Source organism: Prunus persica, chromosome G5 (assembly GCF_000346465.2).
Source record: "Prunus persica cultivar Lovell chromosome G5, Prunus_persica_NCBIv2, whole genome shotgun sequence".
Classification (NCBI taxonomy): Eukaryota; Viridiplantae; Streptophyta; class Magnoliopsida; order Rosales; family Rosaceae; genus Prunus; species Prunus persica.
The window spans coordinates 15586008-15605457 of NC_034013.1; the positions used below are offsets into that span (position 1 = coordinate 15586008).

General features: G+C 36.9%; 3 protein-coding genes across 5 annotated transcripts; 1 reads left to right on the forward strand and 2 right to left on the reverse strand.

Annotated features, from left to right (window-relative positions):
• LOC18776472 (microtubule-associated protein RP/EB family member 1B) lies at positions 258–4583 on the forward strand. 2 transcript variants are annotated; one of them, XM_007209392.2, is made up of 8 exons: positions 258–716; positions 1878–1946; positions 2085–2171; positions 2967–3073; positions 3183–3325; positions 3415–3491; positions 3685–3798; positions 4230–4583. In XM_007209392.2, exons 1-8 carry the CDS (start codon positions 609–611, stop codon positions 4362–4364), a joined length of 840 nt encoding a protein of 279 aa, XP_007209454.1. In that variant the 5' UTR covers positions 258–608; the 3' UTR covers positions 4365–4583. The 2 variants fall into 2 exon arrangements, with proteins under 2 accessions (XP_007209454.1, XP_020419550.1); XM_020563961.1 differs by lacking the exon at positions 4230–4583 and adding an exon at positions 3979–4223.
• On the reverse strand, positions 4733–6737 carry LOC18776310 (HVA22-like protein a). The gene is made up of 5 exons (XM_007209637.1): positions 6483–6737; positions 6331–6357; positions 6077–6199; positions 5234–5474; positions 4733–5005 (listed from the first exon to the last, which is right to left on the reverse strand). Exons 1-5 carry the CDS (start codon positions 6542–6544, stop codon positions 4946–4948), a joined length of 513 nt encoding a protein of 170 aa, XP_007209699.1. The 5' UTR covers positions 6545–6737; the 3' UTR covers positions 4733–4945.
• Positions 7025–9963, reverse strand: LOC18776537 (transcription factor bHLH47). Of its 2 annotated transcripts, none has more exons than XM_020563344.1 (5): positions 9702–9963; positions 9105–9211; positions 8130–8248; positions 7897–8024; positions 7025–7659 (listed from the first exon to the last, which is right to left on the reverse strand). In XM_020563344.1, the coding sequence occupies exons 2-5, from the start codon at positions 9167–9169 to the stop codon at positions 7204–7206; spliced, it is 768 nt and encodes a 255-aa protein (XP_020418933.1). In that variant the 5' UTR covers positions 9170–9211; positions 9702–9963; the 3' UTR covers positions 7025–7203. The 2 variants fall into 2 exon arrangements, with proteins under 2 accessions (XP_020418933.1, XP_007209498.1); XM_007209436.2 differs by having other exon boundaries at positions 9697–9963.

The window sequence follows — 19450 nt, forward strand, 5'->3', positions numbered from 1 at the left end:
ATTGAATACCTACCACACTATTTGGGGACTAAAATAAAACACACACACACAAAAAAAAGGAAAAAAATTTGTGATATATGATGCTCGTGAAAAAGGTCTCTGCCAATCCCACGTGGCATAAAATAAAATTAATTAGCAAAAAATAATAAAGTTTTAAATAAAATAAGATAATTTGATGAGGAAAAAAAAATATTAAAAAAGGGATTAAACTAATAAAACAAAATAAACCCCTCTTGTTTTGACAATTGCAGACTTGCATTTACGATATGATACCATCCAGATTACAAAATATCAAAAAATCCCTCATTTCAGTGCCCGCCAGTCGTGCATTTTCCATTTTCAGTTTTTTTTTCTCTTCTCTATCACCATTCAATTCCATCCCTCAGTTTCTCACTATCTTTTTCTTTCTTTTAAAAAAACAAAAACAAAAACAGGTTTTTTAGCTTGTAATCTTTTTTTTTTTTGGGGGAAAAGAAAACCCATTACACCCTAAATCCTCATCGTCTTAAATACTAGAACAACATTTCATCTCCGACTCTATTTTGGCATTTTCTCCTTTCTCTGTCTCTGGGTCTGCGAATTGGAAGAACTGGGAAATCTGGGTTCAAATGGCTTCCAACATAGGCATAATGGACAGTGCTTACTTTGTTGGACGGAATGAGATTTTAACATGGATCAACAATCGTCTTCAGCTCAATCTCTCTCGCATTGAAGAGGTTCTCTTTCTTTTTTCCTGTTTTGGCGAATGTTGTTTTAAGGCTTTTTGAGAATGAGAGTGTGAAAAGAAACGATCTTGATCCCTGGGTATCTTTATCTGAACATTGTTGCAATTTTTGTTGATGCTAAGTGGTACAATTTTCCTTGGCTTTTGTTTTTCTGAATGATTCATTTATTCATTGCTCTCCCATGTTAGAAAGCTTAGATATTTGCGTTTGCCTTTTTTTATATCCTCGTATGGTTTGAGTCCATCAAAACTGTGTGCTTTCCTTCTTAAGTTAAAATATAACCCAATTGAAGTAATTGCGTCCATGGTTGCTGGAAAGTTGAATGGTTTATCTGCTTGATTTTTCAAAGTGTTTAATTACGCTCTTTGTTGCATTTTCAAAGGAAGGTTTTGTTTTTTAGTGCATTTTCGTTGATCCGTGGATCATAGGTGCATAATATCGCCTGACTTACTGTGACAACGAATTGTGGGTTTTTACTGTTTTTTGTTCACGAACCAAGTGATAGGAAGTAGTATACCACTTGTGATTGAGTTGTGTTTGTGTATGGGGTAAACCCACATATAATGTAGAACAGCTTTAACAGCATTAGCCCCAGTCTTGAACTCAACTCTGAGTTTCGCATTTGAACAGTTTATAAAAATATACTGGTCTTAAACAGTTTATAAAAATATACTGGTCTTAACATGGATGAGTGGAAATAAGGTTAGATGTCAAGTTGAAAATGGCAGCCTTGCCTGAGAAAAGAGAAAGGAAGATAAACTTGAGGTAACATACAATGATTCCAAGAGCTATCGGCTTCCATTAGTCTCATAACTACATATACTTAAGGCCTGTATGATGTGCAGATAAGCTATTCCGTTGGGATTTTGAAATATTTTGTAGAATAGTAGGAGTGTGATGGTACCGCTATCTGTCTGAGAAGCAAAATGATTATGATCCTTTAATCAAGTTGATGGATCATGGAAGTGATTGTTGATCCCGTGGAAGTTGGATATCTGTTAGATTTTGTGCAACTAGTTTTAGTTTGATTGTTGATATGTTTTCATTGGATATTTCCCCAGGATTTAGGTCACATCGTGCAATTTTCATCTTTTAATTTTTCCATTTGAAATGAATTCTAGTATTTCTAACCACGTGAACAAATGTGGCTAGGCTGCATCTGGTGCTGTGCAATGTCAAATGATGGATATGACCTATCCAGGAGTTGTTCCAATGCACAAGGTATAAGCATTTCTCTGCAATTTTTATTTCTTTGATCTGTACATCGTATTTGAATTAACATTTTTTATTGCTAGAATGGCTCCCTGCCCCATTATTCCTAACAGGATGCTTCCTTTTTCTTCTAATTGGTTATTGTAGGTCAATTTTGATGCTAAGACAGAATATGATATGATCCAAAATTATAAGGTTCTGCAGGAAGTATTCAACAAGTTGAAAATTGAGAAGGTATTTTCATCTTGGTGCTCACTTCTCCTTTTTCATTTGGTTTTCGAGAAATTAATATGGAAATCTCCTTATCTATAATTGGTTTTTGAGGAATAACCATATTTTGAAATTTCTTTACAAACACCTCCAGTACGTGCACTCACTTTTAGAATAATAAACTATCCAAAGCAAAATTCTGTTTGTGGTGATGTATTGATCTTCATCATGTATGTACTCTGTATGCATAGAAGCAAACTTATGATGCAAGTGCTAGATTGAATTATGTGGGAGGAATTCTTTATGTTTTTGAATGCTAGTGGTCACAATGTTGATATGGTCCCATATGTCCATACCATACTATGGTTTTGTTTGATCTAGAATGTCTTCTATTCATATGTGGTATATTTACCAGTTGGTTGGTCTCAACTTTGTTGGGGATATTAAGAAAAAGAAAAGATCACTGTTTCTGACCAGTTTTCTAGGATAAAGCCAGCATTTACATGTGTTGGTTTCTGTTGGTTGTATTTAATTCTATGTAGATTTATGCATGTGTTGAGGTTCTTTGGTTGTAAATGACTGAAGAAGTGTAAGGTTGAGATGTATTTCCATTGTAATATTTGATCCCAGTTTTATTGCTTGTCATACTGAGGAACTCAACTTGTAAATGGTGGTGGTCTTCCTTGACGTGGATAGTTTGTGACATTGCAAACTTAGATTTAGGCGAGTTGAGAAACCAGACTGGGGGTGGTTTTTGGGACAATTGAGAATTTATATTCTTACTGATCTCAATTCTTTTTCTCCTTGGCTGTGCTGCAGCATCTTGAAGTCAATAGACTTGTTAAAGGCAGGCCTTTGGACAACTTGGAGTTCTTGCAATGGCTGAAGCGCTACTGTGATTCTGTAAATGGTGGCATAATGAATGAGTATGCTCTTTTTCTGAATTTCTTCTCTCCTTTTTAATCTTGGGGTTCATGTGTGTTGGTATTACATCAATGATCCTTTTCCTTCAATTTACATCTTTTAACCTTGTAGAAACTATAACCCCGTGGAGCGAAGGTGCAAGGGTGGGAAGGATCGGTATCCCAAGGGTTCTCAGAAATTCTCAAAATCTTTGCAAACAAACAATTTACATAACCCTGGCTCTGGCGATACAGTTGGTCTCAGTAAAACCTCTGGTCAGTTCACCTTCCTAAACTTTCTACTCCATTTATTTTATTTTTAACACCTAAGAGAGCCTCTCATTGCTTGATGCTGAACTCTTTAGGACCAAAGCAAGGGAAGCCTTATGCAGCGGCTGGGGGTGCTAATTCTTCAGGAGAGGTTCAGGCTTTGTCCAAGGAGGTATCATTATCAGGCTGATGTCTATTGATTGTTGCCTTAGGAAGTCATTCCTCTCTCTCTCTCTCTCTCTCTCTCTCTCTCTCTCTCTCTCTCTCTCTTGCTCTCCAAGAAAAAGGTCTTCGGTTTTTTAAATTATGGAGTTCAGTGCACTGTTGATTCCTAAAAGGTTTTGTTGTGTGCTTCTGTTGTACAGATTACAGATCTCAAGCTCTCCGTGGACCTTTTGGAAAAAGAAAGGGATTTTTACTTTGCAAAATTAAGGGATATTGAAATTCTCTGTCAGACGTCTGAATTGGAGGAACTTCCGGTAGGAATTTCTGACAGGTTTTTAGTATATTTGTCTTACAGTTTCGCAATCAACATGTTTAATCGTGTTCTTACATGTGTTTAGCATGGCTGTTGTATGTTTCTTTCCCTGTTGCTCAAGTATCTCTTTTCGAATTTCATAGTGCATCTGAGGTTGACTAACAATTTGTATTTGCTATAGGTCACAACTTTTAAATAACTTTTGAAGCAAAATATTGAAATTTTTAGTGGAATATTGAGCTCATGAGTACTCTGCGCTTCGGTTTTCTTCATTTCCTTTTGGAGCTAGGTTATGCCTTTCTTTCGGCTCAGCATTTTGTACTAGTATTGACTAGAAGCAAAACAACTCCCCCCTACATGAATTTGGGTGATTTAGTATGATGATGTCTTTGTATTAACCAACTTATTATGCTGCGATTAAATTTCATGCAGATGGCAGTAGCAATAAAGAAAATATTATATGCTGCCGATGCAAAAGAATCACCACTTGCTGAAGCCCAGGAGTACCTCTACCAATCCATGAATGCTGATGAGAAAGAAGCTGAAACCGAAGAAACTGATCCCTAAATTTGATTTTTGGGACCAACAATGAAGGCTATTGTTGCGCCTAAACAAGCCCATGAATCAGTGATCTGTCTGTTAATTGAAGAACTTATTCCTCCTTGTATGTGTTGATCATATGACTATGAATTGAAAGAAATGAGATTTTATTAATAATAGAGCCTCATTCTTCAATTGTTCTAGGGCCTCTGGCTTTTGTCTTCTCGAGTGAACTTCTTTGCATAACTTTTATCTTGAATGTATTTATTTTTGCTTTTTCATTTTGGCCCGGGGATTTCCAAAGTTACCATCCAAACATTTTCTAACAACGATTACCAAATAATTCAAACTCATAAAATCATAGTTAAAGGGTTAAAAATGGAAAATATAACAAATGACTGCAAGAGGTAATTGTAAAATAAATAACCACAAAAACAAACGTGACCAAACCAGGATAATTACATATAATAAACCAGGAACATTCAGTATCCTTTACAACAACAAAAGATAGCATTAATAACTATCAGCTAAACACAACAGCCAACATCTTTTTCCCTATAACACCAAGGGACTGGATGGCAGTGAAACGTACTGCGACACTACAAGCCTCAATAATATCTAGATGCCTCATCATAGACGGATCCCCCGCTGCTCTGGTACTTATCAGCCTACAAAACACGAAAGGTTACGTTCAGCCAACTTGTGAAAAGCATGAGTTAAAATTATGTGCCTTGCAAATATTTGAACGGGATACGCAATAAAAATGTACTTAGCCATCACCACTTGCAAATGCCACTTTCTTATTTTCTGTTGTCAATTTAGCTATCAAAAGGGATATGTAACATTATAAGCATATCACTACGAACGTTCATATATATTATGGTCAATAAGCATACCCTGTGAATGATCTGCTCAAAGGCTTCAGTCCCGTTCTCTGCAATGTACTTCTCTGCAGCAATTAGAATGTCATCCGGCTTACTCACATCCTTCTTCCTTGGAACATACCAAATGTTAACTCTCTGTGGGTTGAGAAAGAAAGGTCTGATATACTGTTCATACACATATGCAGCACCACAGAAGTATGGGATCACCAACCAACAAGTAAGAATTAGCTTTGCGTATGACCAGATCGGAATCCTGTCAGAAAAGATTTAGAACATTACGGACACAAACTCAACTCAAAGGCAGCATGGTACATCATTTACGGATTATAACAGCCTGGGATTTATGAGAATCTAATGCAAGACTTTACAGCCCTGACAAAGATCAGTTTTATACATCTTCCATTGATGCACCAATACGATTTTTTTCTGTTCTAAACAGTAAACGTGTGGAAGAGATTATTATGAAAAAACAACAGGTTCATTATACAATTTAAAAGACTTTTCATGATAATTTCCCACCACAGTGGGGGGGGGATTTCCCCCCCCCCCCCCCCCCCCCCCCCCCCCCAATGGAACCCAGGATCGAACCCCAATGGGGTTTCTTTCGTCCAACGTAACCACAAAAAGAAATGCACATCAGCTGTGTATATGTTTATTTTTTCAAAGAGAGTTCAAGAATGGAAATACAGCGAAAAGAAAAGTTTAGACCAAAATTTAACTACAGAATCTTATACAATCAATCTACCTTTTCAGAGGTCTCAAATCTTAAGTAACGTGAAGAGCACATTCAATGCAGACCCAGATTATAAATAAGTGAAATAAACCACGAATAAAGGAGCTACGTTTAAGAATTACCACTCAATGGCTTTGGCAAAGGTGAGCTCAAACAAAGTAATCATAGAATACAGAATCCAATACGTGAGCCATTGGCGATCGTCAGCAGGAGACTGTGTCTCAATCGCCCTAATCGAGGCATATCTATCAACAAACCCAAAAATAGAATGCCCATTACAGAGAATTTCAAATTAAACACAGACAAAAAAAGTTAAAAAAGAGAAAGAAGATCGAAAAGAAAGTGTGTGCAAGTTACAGTCTTTGAACCAACTTACAGTGGATAAACAAGGCTAACCACAGGCCTGCAAAGAAACAAAACCCCATCAATCAAATTGTCGAAAAAGGAAAAAGAATTTTTTTTTCGTCTTCTGGGTTTTTGTGGTTGAGCAATTTTGGTAAAGTAAGTGAGAGAGTGAGAGTGGCCTACCCAGCAAGAACGTCGAAGTTCTTAAGAAGCACTTTGAGGAAGCTGCCGGCACCAGATCCCATCTTTGATTTCTCAATGTATGTTTCTATCACTCACTCTCTCTCTGATACAGAGCTCAAACTGAAGCTTCTAGAATAAGCTAGGGTTTTTCTCTGTCGGTTTCTGTGTCAGGTTCTGAAAGCGAGAGAGTGAGAAAGTGAGGAGGAGCAGACGGGTGTGTTATAGCTTACAGCACTAACAAAGAATACGCGCAGTGGCAAAAAAAAAAGAAGAAGAAAATGTAAAAGCTACGTAGGGGAATTGTTGGGTGCTCGCTTCTTATGGAAAATTACTGTGGTCCTTCAAATCCGAGGGCTAAGATTGAATCAAGAGTGCGTGCTTATCTGTGGACTTACGAAGCGTCAAATGTTGACTTTTGACACGCGGGGTTGTCTTAAGGATTCTTAAGTGGTTGATAGATTGTCCATAAAGGACTCGATCCCCATGTAAAATTACAACATTGCCAAGTTTCGGAACCATAAGACATTTGCTTGCAATTGAGATAAATGTTGAAAAGAATGCGGACATTATCAAATTAAGATTAAGATCTGTATCATGCAAACTCAACTCGCTTGTATTACATTAGTTCATTAAGAAATATACAAACTACCCAATATGGGCCATTCTCAAATAACCCAAGACAACGTGAAGCATTGCACATAAATCATTTCAATGACACAGTCTACATGTTATCAGGGTCGGTTTCTCTGCTCCTGCAAATGTTGCTACTGTCACCAAGTTGTCGAGATTCTTTGCCTGCTGTTGGTTTCTCACCGAGAAGTTGGGACGGCCAAGAATCCACCGAGGTTGGATACCTAGCATGCGGTTTACTCACATGTGAGGTAGTGTTAGATGTGAGCTGGGCGGCATCCGGCAGCGGGTAGGATTGGAGATCAGGGCACAGGGGCATGACAAAGACAGCAGGTGCTTGCTGCAAACTGGGGTCTTGAGTGGGCAAACTGACGGAAGTTCCAGTAAAATGGGATGCCACTTCTGGTCTCAATTCTGCACAAGGGAGTGCTGCATTCAGGTCCGGTTTAGACTGGACCACCTTGTCTTCTATTTCACTGTGTAATTTCTCATTCTGAGTTTCTAAGGCAGAATTATCCTCTCTCAGCTCATTCTTCTCAATGGTCATCTGTTCAATTTTCAAAGAACTTGCGTGAAAATATGATTGATTAAAAGAATGCACTACTAGATGTACAAGTTTCTTCTCAGCTCTAACAAAGACCAATGCATAAGGAATGATTCACACAAACCAGTATGGATTTAGCTAGATAGCTAAAGCATTGAGTACACATATATTGTTTGAATCTTATACATATATGACAGTAGCAAAATATTTGGGGGCAAAGAAATCTGTAAAGTGCCTTACATAGTTGGATTCAGACAACAAGGATGCATTCTCCTTTTGTAAGTACTCAATCTGACCAATCAAGTCTTTTAGCAGTCGTGTAGCTTCACACAATATAGAGGCCTTTCCATTGTTCTGCTGATTTAATTCTGTGCAAGAGTTTTCTCAAATTAAGAATGACCCAGCATCATATTAAAAAATGATTACACGAAGAGCCATCATAGTGAACTTCTAACAAATAAAAGATTAGTTACCAAGAGCATCGGCCAGCTCAAGAAAAAGCTCGTTAAAATGCTCACGCTTCTGTTTCTCCCTCTCAGCCTTGTGGATTCTCTTAGGAATTTTCCCCTGAATCTTTTTTCCAGAACAAGCGCTGCACATCAAACAGCTTTGTAAACATCTAGCCAAGAAATCAGAGTGGTTTTTCATCCTAATAAACAGTCATGTTAAGCCACTTGGATGAGTTACATCCATTATTCTAAATGACTTTTGGAAGACCCTCTAAAATCTTTTATAACGCATGAAGCAGTATGAAGTTCAAAATAAATAAAGTACAAGTGGCATTTAAAAATAAAAACAGTATTACCACATCAGAAAGAGATTTATCTGAAAGAAATCAGCTTTATCAACAGGGAATCAAATTCTTTGTTCATAATAGGGCCTAAGTGAGCACTTCTGTCAAGATATCCACCTTATTTCAATCCACTAATCAGTTAGAAAGGCTATCTGTCAAAAACGAATCATAGGTATTCTTTCCTTCACATGAATACCATAAACTTTCTCTGAGCAAATTCTATTCCAAAATGTATCCATCACTAGTTGCAGCTATATTTCTATTAAAGCTAATTCAAAATCGGCCAAATTACATATTTAGTGGGCAGCACATCCAACATTCCCCGAAGTTAAGTAGATTTTGACGGGGACGAAACTTATACTGGTTCCACGTCATAATGTGTGTACCCTACCCTGTATCTTTTTCATCAATCCTTCAGAAACCCCATTTCTAAATTTTCAATTTGCAACTCCTTTTCAAAATGTTACACTATTTTGCATCATCAAGTTTCTAACTAAACTAGGACAAGCTTTACCATTCTTAAGTACACACGAACGCTTCCAGCCTTTAATTGATATGCCAAGCATTAGAATATCCAATCCAGATAATAGAAAGTTTCTAGCACTCATAACAACGCTTATGCGCTCATGTGAAAATTAAGATCTGAACAACTTACCCGCGCACTGAGGCCTCCGTTACATTAGCCTTGTCAGCCGCCGGAACAGGATCCTGTGAACCCATGATCCGATAACCGTCTCTATGAACTGAATAGGGCCTTAAATCCTACAATAAGAAGCAATACCAAATTCAGACATTCTTGAATTTTGTCAGATGATCCTACAAACAACAGTAGGCAACCATATTTATCGTTATTGGGCCTGAATTTTTGCACTTTATATATAGATATTGAATTTTAAAATGAAACCCTAGTTTGCTTTCCTACAAATGATTGTTCTACCTCATTGCTAAGTAAACAAAAACCCTTAATCAACTGAACCGCAAAAATATTACAATTAATAAATTGAAATGATAGCTTTTAATCCATCTTGTAGAAAATGATACTTGAACTACGGAAAATTCGGAATTAGACATCAATTTAACCCCAATCCAGAAAAAAGATTTGTACTGTTTAGAAAGAAACAAAAAGCCATAATTACAGAGACCCTAGATCAGAACAAAGAAACCATTTTGTGGAGAAGAAAGAAGAATACACCCAGAGGAAATGCACAATTAGATTGAGAAAATGAAAAATTTACTGAATCACCTACCTCACCTGCAGTTGTAAATGCTGGGCAGAACCAATGGGTCTTGGATTAAGAGAAATTCAATAGATTTCGAAGAAAAATAACAAAGGATTTGGTTGAAATTTGGGGGTATATATTTACACAGAAAAATGTCATTGACTAACGAGGTAAGGTAACTGTACGCTTGGCATTTAGGAGGAAGGGAGGAAGACAGAGAGTGTGGCGGGAGAAAACGAGGCAGAGGAGGGCGTGTGGTGAGCGCTTGCCTTTTTGGTGCGCAATGAACCCTGCCACGTGATCTTCCTTGTTTTTTTTCATAACTTACGTTGTATTATTATATTACAGTCTCCATCTCTTGGACCACGGGAGTTTAAGAGATTGTGATCACCAATCATTGGATATTAATTCAATAGTTCAAAAAAGTTTCTTAAAATGAGTGCAATAGTGAGTAAATCATTAAATTTATATCCAACATTGAGTGACCATAAATCTTTTGAACTCCTGTAGTTCAAGAGATTATGCTAGTGGTGAATTGAAATTTTGTTGTTGTTGTTGGAGTGGTGAATTGATTTTATAAATTATATCAGAACCTTCCCTTTTTTTCTTTTTTCAATGAAAATAAAAATTAAAGAAATAGTGATAGGATTATTACCAAATCTGTTTAGTTTCTTATTTTAAGTGTTGTTTTTCTTTTTCATATAAACTGGTTCCTTAGGAGGCATACGAATAAACGGTATCATAATGTGAGATTATACTTGTGAACTTTTTATAATGTCAATTTCTTGAGTAGCCAAGATATGAAACCTGTGCATACACCTTCATTCTTCTACAAAATCCAATCTATTCGGGTTTGGGGGGGATCGCGGTGGATTCCTAGACCAATTAATTTTCGTATTGGCTCTCCCATGCAACAAGGGCAATAAGATTTAAAGGTCAGTGAGCTTATTCTTGAGAACGGTACACCATGCTGGAATGTCTCATAATTCCATTTTTTTGGCAATGGATGTGGATGAAAATTTGAAAATCCCGTTGAGCTTTTGTCTCTCGGCAGATCTCGTTTGGCATTATGATAAGAAGTCATTTTACAGTTAGAGAAGTGCTTACTGTTGGCGTGACTTGTGGATATTGACTTACTTTCCTTACACACCAAGAATTCCTATTATAATTGTAATTGATTTACTTTAATTTCTAATTTCCTACTGCAAATAGATTTAGGAATTTATTATTTACTTACCTATTTAGGTTTCGTTGTATTATAAATATGACCTCCTACAAGGAGAAGAATACACAGAAAATTCCCACAAACAAATATTCTCTCATAGTTTTTCATATTTTAGCATGGTGTTTCTCAAGTATGGTGTCCTGTGACTCGCTTGTCAAGTTGGGCCTGCGAAATATCTTTGCCCAACTTGAGGGGGAGTGTTGGCGAGTCCTTATTTCATTAGAATTTTGGTTACTTACCAATTATATTTTATCCTATTGTAATAGAGATTATTTTATTTAGTGTTATGGGGGTTGATGATTTTTTCAACCCTCATAGAGGTAGCACCACCGACTCATTCTCTCATTCTCCACCAACCATCGTTGAGTTGAGTGCCCAGATGGCTCCGCTCCTACAGATGCAGACTTTGACCCCGAACCCGATCCAGAATCAGGATCCTCTTTTGACGACTCCGACCCCGACCCCGACTATGATGACGACCACCCAGACCCCGACCCCGACCGACCCCGACTCTGAAGACGACCCCGACCCCCACTCCGATGATGACCCCAACCCCGAATTTGTCTCTGATTCAGACCCTGATCCCGATTTCGACTCCGACTCCGGCCTTGACTCAGGCTCAGATTCCGATCCTAATTCCTACTCAACCTATATCCTATGCATCTTCCGCTGCACAGATTATGGCTTCTCGACTAACGACCCCGACATATGGACCAGATTGCGCATTTTGTGAAATCCGAGGATCAATTGGCGGATATTTTGACAAAGGCGATTTCCAGTAAAGCATTCCACAATTCACTAGATCAGTTGGGCATTGACGACATCTATGCACCAACTGAGGGGGAGTGTTGGCGTGACTTGTGGATATTGACTTACTTTCCTTACACACCAAGAATTCCTATTATAATTGTAATTGATTTACTTTAATTTCTAATTTCCTACTGCAAATAGATTTAGGAATTTATTATTTACTTACCTATTTAGGTTTCGTTGTATTATAAATATGACCTCCTACAAGGAGAAGAATACACAGAAAATTCCCACAAACAAATATTCTCTCATAGTTTTTCATATTTTAGCACTTACTATGTTGCAATGGACTTGGAATTGGAGGAGGGGCAAGGATTGGCAACAACTTCAGTGAGTGAAGATGCTTCAGTTTGGAAGGTGTGTGATGCGGGCTTATTCCGGCTAAAGCTAAATTATTTTTGTGGAGAATGCTGCATAATATATTACCAAGTACCATTGCTGCTGCTAAGTTAAGAAGATGAAGGGCCCCATGGTTGGGATTGCAGGCATACACCGTGAGACTACTGATGTGTAGTAGACGAAGCTCCTTCGCTATAGATTTTGAATGATTTATATATATATTGTAAAGCACTACCATAGGGTTTAAGTTACAGATTTCGTCAATTTTATACATAATTCAGTCTCTAGAAATTCTTTTTGCCGGATGTCAATCCTTGACACAAAATCCGAAAATTAACAGAAGTTTTGCTGTCATCTTTTCTGGTTAACGGTAATTCAAGCCGTGTCTTCCACTAAAGACAGACCAATGATGGCTTCAAAGGAATTCTTTTCCTCAGGTAATACGTACCATTATTCAGTATAGAACAAACAGAAACCACATGATCAAGATCCCAAACCTTCTAAAACCAGTAACCAATATATATTGCCTGTACTGGAAACGAAATTGAACTCTACATTCATCAGTTTGTGCAAGCAACAAACTGAACCATGATAATTATATATAGTAAACAAGCAACATTAATTCCTCTGGTTGTGATCATCAATGGCTCTGCTCCTCAGGTACTTACATTACAGCTTGTTTTCTACTACCTGTAATCCCTCCTTTCAAAAGATTTTTCTTTTTTGTCTTTTTTTCTTGTTGGCTTTTTCCTATTGAATGGAGGCTTTTTCTGGCTGTCTAGCAGTTATTTCCTGTTTGGCTTCTTCCTACAAAATCCAATTATATATATTATGATAAACTAGACCCAAAGGTTAATAAAAACACTTATAGACATGCAAACAATTGAGTCTCCTGATTCATGATCATTAAATAAATAAAAAGATTTCATGTAAATGCATTCTTTTTACCTCCCACATAAAAGAACTATCATCCAGAGTGATTTCATCTTCTTGTTTCATGTTAGTTGCACTCTCTCTTTCTACGGGTTCATAATCCTCGCACTCTCTGAGAGTCATAATCATTATAAACAACAAAATCCAATGTACAAATTAATGTTATTGACGAAAACACGAGTAATGTGAAGAAAACTTACGGAGTAAAGCCGAACGTAAGTATGAACCAATTACCGGCCTCAATATCCACAGGAAGAACAATTGATTGTAAGGTCTCGATCATATGTCTTGTTCCTTCTTGGACAATTTGAAACGTGGTGATACAAAGATGTTGAACCTCATCACATTCTTCATTAGCGCCAGTCTTAACATGAACTAAGTCTTGATTCCCCAGATGAACCAAATAGTCAGTCACAAATTCACCAAATTGCAATGGGGGATCCGCAATCTCAAGGCCTTTCAATTTATACAGTTGCACTAGTGAATATGCAATATCACAGTCATCATTTACCTTCCTCTTCAAGAAGTATGCTATAATCTCGTCCACCTTAAACATATTTAAGGCTCGCCTACAACCACGGCCCTCCCTCGGAAAGGAATATAAGTGTTAGTTTGCACTCGTTTCCAATTCTTTGTCCCCACATGAAAAGCAACGACATCCAAGTTTCGGCGTCTGTCACACAATGTATACAAAATAAGGCCGTAACAAACGGCATAACCAGTTACCTTCATAATGTATTCATAAGAAAATGGAAACAAAGGCAGTCACACCCAATCCTTCTTATCAGGATTGTATTTCCCAAAACCTAGACTCCGACTTCGTCCCTTGGCTTCAAGAAAATAAAGTGTGCCATATGCCGACACAATTGTTCCACGCAGCTTAAACTGTATGGTAGAATGTGTGAAGGAATCTAATTTCCTAGTTTTCGTATTAAAGATAGACCCTCTGAATGAACTAAGGTCAGGTTTATCCCAATCCTCGTCTGTAAATACATATAGTTCGGAGCGGTCAAAAATCCTTGCACCCCGAACGTTAAAATCACTGAATGTGGCTACAGGTTTAGGTGCTCCTTCTCCGCCCATATGATGTCCGAATTTGAATTTAACTTCATATATGGCACCGGTGTATTTGCCCCCATCAAAAGTTACCATTAAAAACACAGATCTATCTTGGCCACCCTAATTTACCGTCATCCCCTCCATGGGCAAGCTGGACAGAGAAGAGAGAGAGATATATAAAACAATTCAAGTTAATCTTTTCAAACAACTGCCTATACCTAGAGAGAATTAATGAATGAAGCAATGTCAAAGCTACACAATTATATATATATATATATATATATATATATATACACACACAAACAAACAACAATGCGAATGAGAAACAAAAATTAAGGAGATGAAATCCACTAGTAAGCAAGGCATGCACTGACCTTGGGTAAGGATGAACGGCCCCATGTTTGCAACTGCCAGCCCTACCGAAGCGAAGCTCGTCCCATATTAATTTCTTCAAATGGACCAGTTGGATTTGGTGGGACAAAAGCGCGGCTAGAGATTTCGCCAACTCCGATATCTTGCCCAGTTCGCCATGAGAATTCTCCATCTCCCATATCTCGGCCAGTTCGCGCAGAGATTTCTCCATCTCCGATACCTTGCACAGAGATTTCTCGATCTTCGATGTATCGTGGCGTGAAGCCATCGTCAAGGTATGATCTTGACCCGACGTGAGCTCAATGGCAGCGGCCATGATATTGAAATACTAAACTGAGGCAAAAGGGAATTTAGGGTTTGGGGATGCTGCGGCAGAAGAAGGGAGTTTTATTATGGTTGGTTGTGGGTATGAAATATATTATGCTGAGGCTTGGAATTATGGTTGGTCCAAGATAATCAAAGGTTACCTCATGCTTTCTCAGTTATATTTTAGTTTTTCTTTTCTTTTCTTTTGAACATTGTAGTAGTATTGTTTGTTCTTGCAAGTATATTTTGGACGATTTTGTTCTCTTCGTTCTTTATCAGCATACTTATGTTGACGTGGAATTTTTAAAGCCTTTCTCTTTTTGATGTTCTTATTTTGATCTCTCATTGACAGTGTGAGTCTTTTCAATTTTTTTTTGGGTAAGATGTTGATGTTTGTTTGGTGTCATGTAATTGACACTCTTTCTGCACAAATATTTTCTTTTTCGAAAAATAAGACTAACGCTGAAAGTAATTTTTGGGGTAAAATTTCTTTTCATATGACTAAATCCAAAAATTAGTTGTGAATAATGTTGCCAGTAGCGGGCCTTTTAATATAAAATTAACCTTGCTTTTATGTTAAAACAACATTTCACAATTTTAATGAGAATTAATAATATCTCTCTCCCCTATAACACTAAGGGCCTATATGGCAGTAAAATGCCTCAATAATAATATCTCCGCTCCAAGTACTTAATAATAACAGATTGTTTTCTACTGCCTCTACCTGTAATCCCTCCTTCCATCCGCTTTTTGTTTTTCTCTTTTTGTCTTCTGTTTTTGTTTATTCCGTTTGCATCTTTCTGGTTGGCTTTTTCATGCTGCATTGAGGCTATTTCTAGCTTGGCTTCTTCCTACAAAATCCAATTATATATTATGAGAAATTAGACCCAAAGACTAATAAAAACACTTATAGATGCAAAAAATTGAGTCTCTTGATTCATGGTCATTAAATGAATATAAAGACTTCATGTAAACACATTCCCTTTACCTCCCACATAAAAGAACTATCATCCAAAGGGATTTCATCTTCTTGTTTTGGCTGCTCCATGCTTGCTGCAGTCTCCCCTTATATGGGTTCATAATCCGCACATTCTCTGACAGTCATATTTATCATAAACAACAAAATCTAACTTACAAATTAATGTTATTGATGAATACATGAGAAATGCAAAGAAAACTTACGGAGCAAAGCCGAACATAAGAGTGAACCAACTATCGGCCTCAATATCCACAGGAAGGACTGTTGAATGTAATGTCTCGATCATATGCCTACTTTCTTCTTGAACAATTTGAAACGTGGTGATACAAAGATGTTGAACCTCATCACAGTCTTCGTTAGTGGCAGTCTTAACATGAACGAAATCTTGGTTCCTTAGATGAACCAAATAGTCACTCACAAGTTCATCAAATTGCAAAGGCGGATCTGCAATCTCAAGGCCGTTCAATTTAGACAGTTGCACTAGTGAATATGTAATATCACCTTCATCATCTACCTTCCACCTCAAGGAGTATGCTATAATCTCCTCCACACTAAAATGATTTAAGGCATATATAGTGTCACCTACAACCACGGCCCTCCCTCGGAAATGAGTATAAGTGTCTACTTTCACTTGTTTCCAATTATTTCTAGCCACGTGAAAAGCAACGACATCCAAGTTTTGTTGCATGTTAGACAACACATACAAAATAACGCCATAACAGATGGCATAACCAGTTACGCTCATGATAAATGGATAACAAAATGGAAACAAAGGTAGTCGCACCCAATCCTTCTTATCAGGATTGTATTTCCCAAAACCTAGACTCCGATTTCGTTCAAAGGGAAATTTGGATTCAAGAAAATAAAGTGTGCCATATATCGACACAAATGTTCCACGCGATTTAAACTGTATGTTAGAAGGTGGGAAGGGATCTAATGTCCCAGTTTTCATATGAAAGATATGCCCTGCAAATGACCTAATGCAAGGTTTATCCCAGCCCTCTTGTGTAAATACATAAAGTTGGTCGTGATCGAAAATTCTTGCACCATGAACGTTAAAACTACTGAATGTGGCTACACGTTTAGTTGCTCCTCCTCCGCCTAGATCATTAACTTCTCCTCCAAATTTGAATTTAACTTCATATATGGCACCGGTGTATTCACCCCTAACGAAATTTACCATTTAAAATACATATCTCTCTTCCCCTTGATTTACCGTCATCCCCTCCATGGGCAAGCTGGATAGAGAAGAGATATATATATATATATATATATATATATAAAACAAGTCAAGTTAATCTTTCCAAACAACTACCTACCTAGAGAGAATTAATGAATGAAGCAAGATCAAAAAATTTATTCTAAAAAAAAAAAAAAAACAGCAATGCAAATCAAGAACATCAACAATTTTACAGAAAAAAAAAAATTAAGAAGATGAAATCCCCTAGTAATCCATGCACTGACCTTGGGTAAGGATGAACGGCCCCACTGCCGGCCCTACTGGGGCGTAGTAGGCGAAGCTCCTTCAATATTAATTTATTCAAATCGAGCAGTTGGATTTGCTTGCCCAAAATCGGGGCTAGATAGTTCTCGTTCTCCCCCAATTCTCCCTGATAATTCTCCATCTCCCATATCCGGCCTAGTTCGCCCAGAGACCTCTCCATCTCCCATATCTTCCGTAGAGATTTCTTGATCTTCGATGTCTTGGCAAGGAGCTCATCCTGGGGTGAAGCCATCGTCAAGGCATGGTCTTGACCCGAGGTGAGCTCAACGGCAGCGGCCATGATATTGGAATGCAAAATTGAGGCAAAAGGGAATTTAGGGCTTGGGGATGCTGCGGCAGAAGGGAGTCTTAAAATTCCTAGTGTTACCTGTTTGTTTATTTGTTGCCCTTTTTATGATTTTTTTGGGGTTTACTGGTGAGATTGGGTTTTAAGGCCAATTGAGGAAGTGGATTAGTTCAAAGCCCTATATAATTGACCTTCTTCTTTGATTTTATTGCTTCACTCTCGTTAATCAAAGGTGCTGGTGGACTGGATCTCTCTCTGACTCCATCTTTTTTGCTTCATTGTCCAAGATAATCAAAGGTTACCTCATGCTTTCTCAGTTATATTTTAGTTTTTCTTTTCTTTTCTTTTGAACATTATAGTAGTATTGTTTCTATTTGGTTAGAGTAGTGCATCTCAGTTTTCTTAGGATGTACACTGCTGTTTTTTATTTTATTTTTTTAACCGTACTCTTCTTTTTGAGCTCAAGTGTTTTCTAAGGATACTGTTTGTTCTTACAAGTATACTTTTTGCAAGATGTTGAATGATTTGGAAGGCTAAAGTGCATTGCAATGTGTACTTTGTTTGCTGGCTAATTAAAAGTTGCTGGAGAAGATGCAATGTGTTTTATTAAATGTTAGTTTGTTTCTATCTTTTCTTGCAGATTACATTAATTGCTAAGAATTCTTTTCGGTAAAATGGATGACCAGAGAGAGTTTTCTGTCTTTGTTCGATGATTGCATGGTGAAAATAATTTAAATGACAAGGTTATTGGTTCTAGGCTTTCCTTGTTTAAAAAATGCTATCTACCTATATATATATATAAAGCAAAAGGCAGAGAATTATGAAACATTCAAAATACCAGAAAATATCTTTAGTTAATTGAAACATTAAGAATTGAAATTATTAATTAAATGAGGATAATATGGTAAATTCACATTTTTTCTATTAAAAAAATTAATTCTAAAAATAAAATAAAAAGTAAAAAAGAAAATCAGAAAACCAATTGATACATATTCACGCATGTGCCAAAGGGCTTGTTAATAGAATGGAAACTCTGGCAAGGAACTTCTTTTGCGGACTTCTACTAAAATTCCGCCTATTGCATGGAATACTATTTACAACCAAAAGACCTTATAAGTATCTTCCCTAGCTAATAATGCTTGGTTGGCTTGGATTAAGAAAACTACAATTGGTTAATAATGCTTCCCTAGCTGAATTGGGATGGAAAATTATTCTTCTTTTTATAAAGCAATTTATAAAGCAATTGCAAAACCCAATTATATTTGCGAGTCTGGATAAGCATTTTAAAATTTCGACCTATTTTATTTCAGGAAATGAGATGGATAGTTGGAAATGGTCATAATATTAAATTTTGGAATTTCAATTGGGTCTTGTTAAAAGAACCTTAAAATTAACTGAGTACACCCTATGATTTATGTATATCCTAATATTTAAATTAAAATGCAAAATTAACTAAGTACACCGTATTTTAACTACCAAAAATACCCCTATTTTGAGAGTGAGACCTCTTCCTTCTTTAGTCTCTGTTGTAGTTGGTTTCTAACCTCTTCAGTCGTGTATGTAGTTGGTTTCTACCAAAAATACCCCTCATCTTTTCTGGTTAACGGTAATTCAAGCCATGTCTTCCACTAAAGACAGACCAATGATGGCTTCAAAGGAATTCTTTTCCTCAGGTAATACATGTCATTATTCAGTATATATATAAAGGAAACAATTTAAATTTCTATTAACATTCAGACTATTTCCTTTTCATATGTATCTATATATATAAAGCAGAATGCAGAGAATGGTGAAACATTCAAAATACCAGAAAATGTTATTGGTTAATGCAAACATTAAGAATTAAAATTAGTAATTAAATGAGGATAATATGGTAAAATTCACACATTTTCATATTTAAAAAATTAAAATTAAAAGAAAAATTAGATAATTGATCATATTTTTATGGAACACAACTACCCATTATCA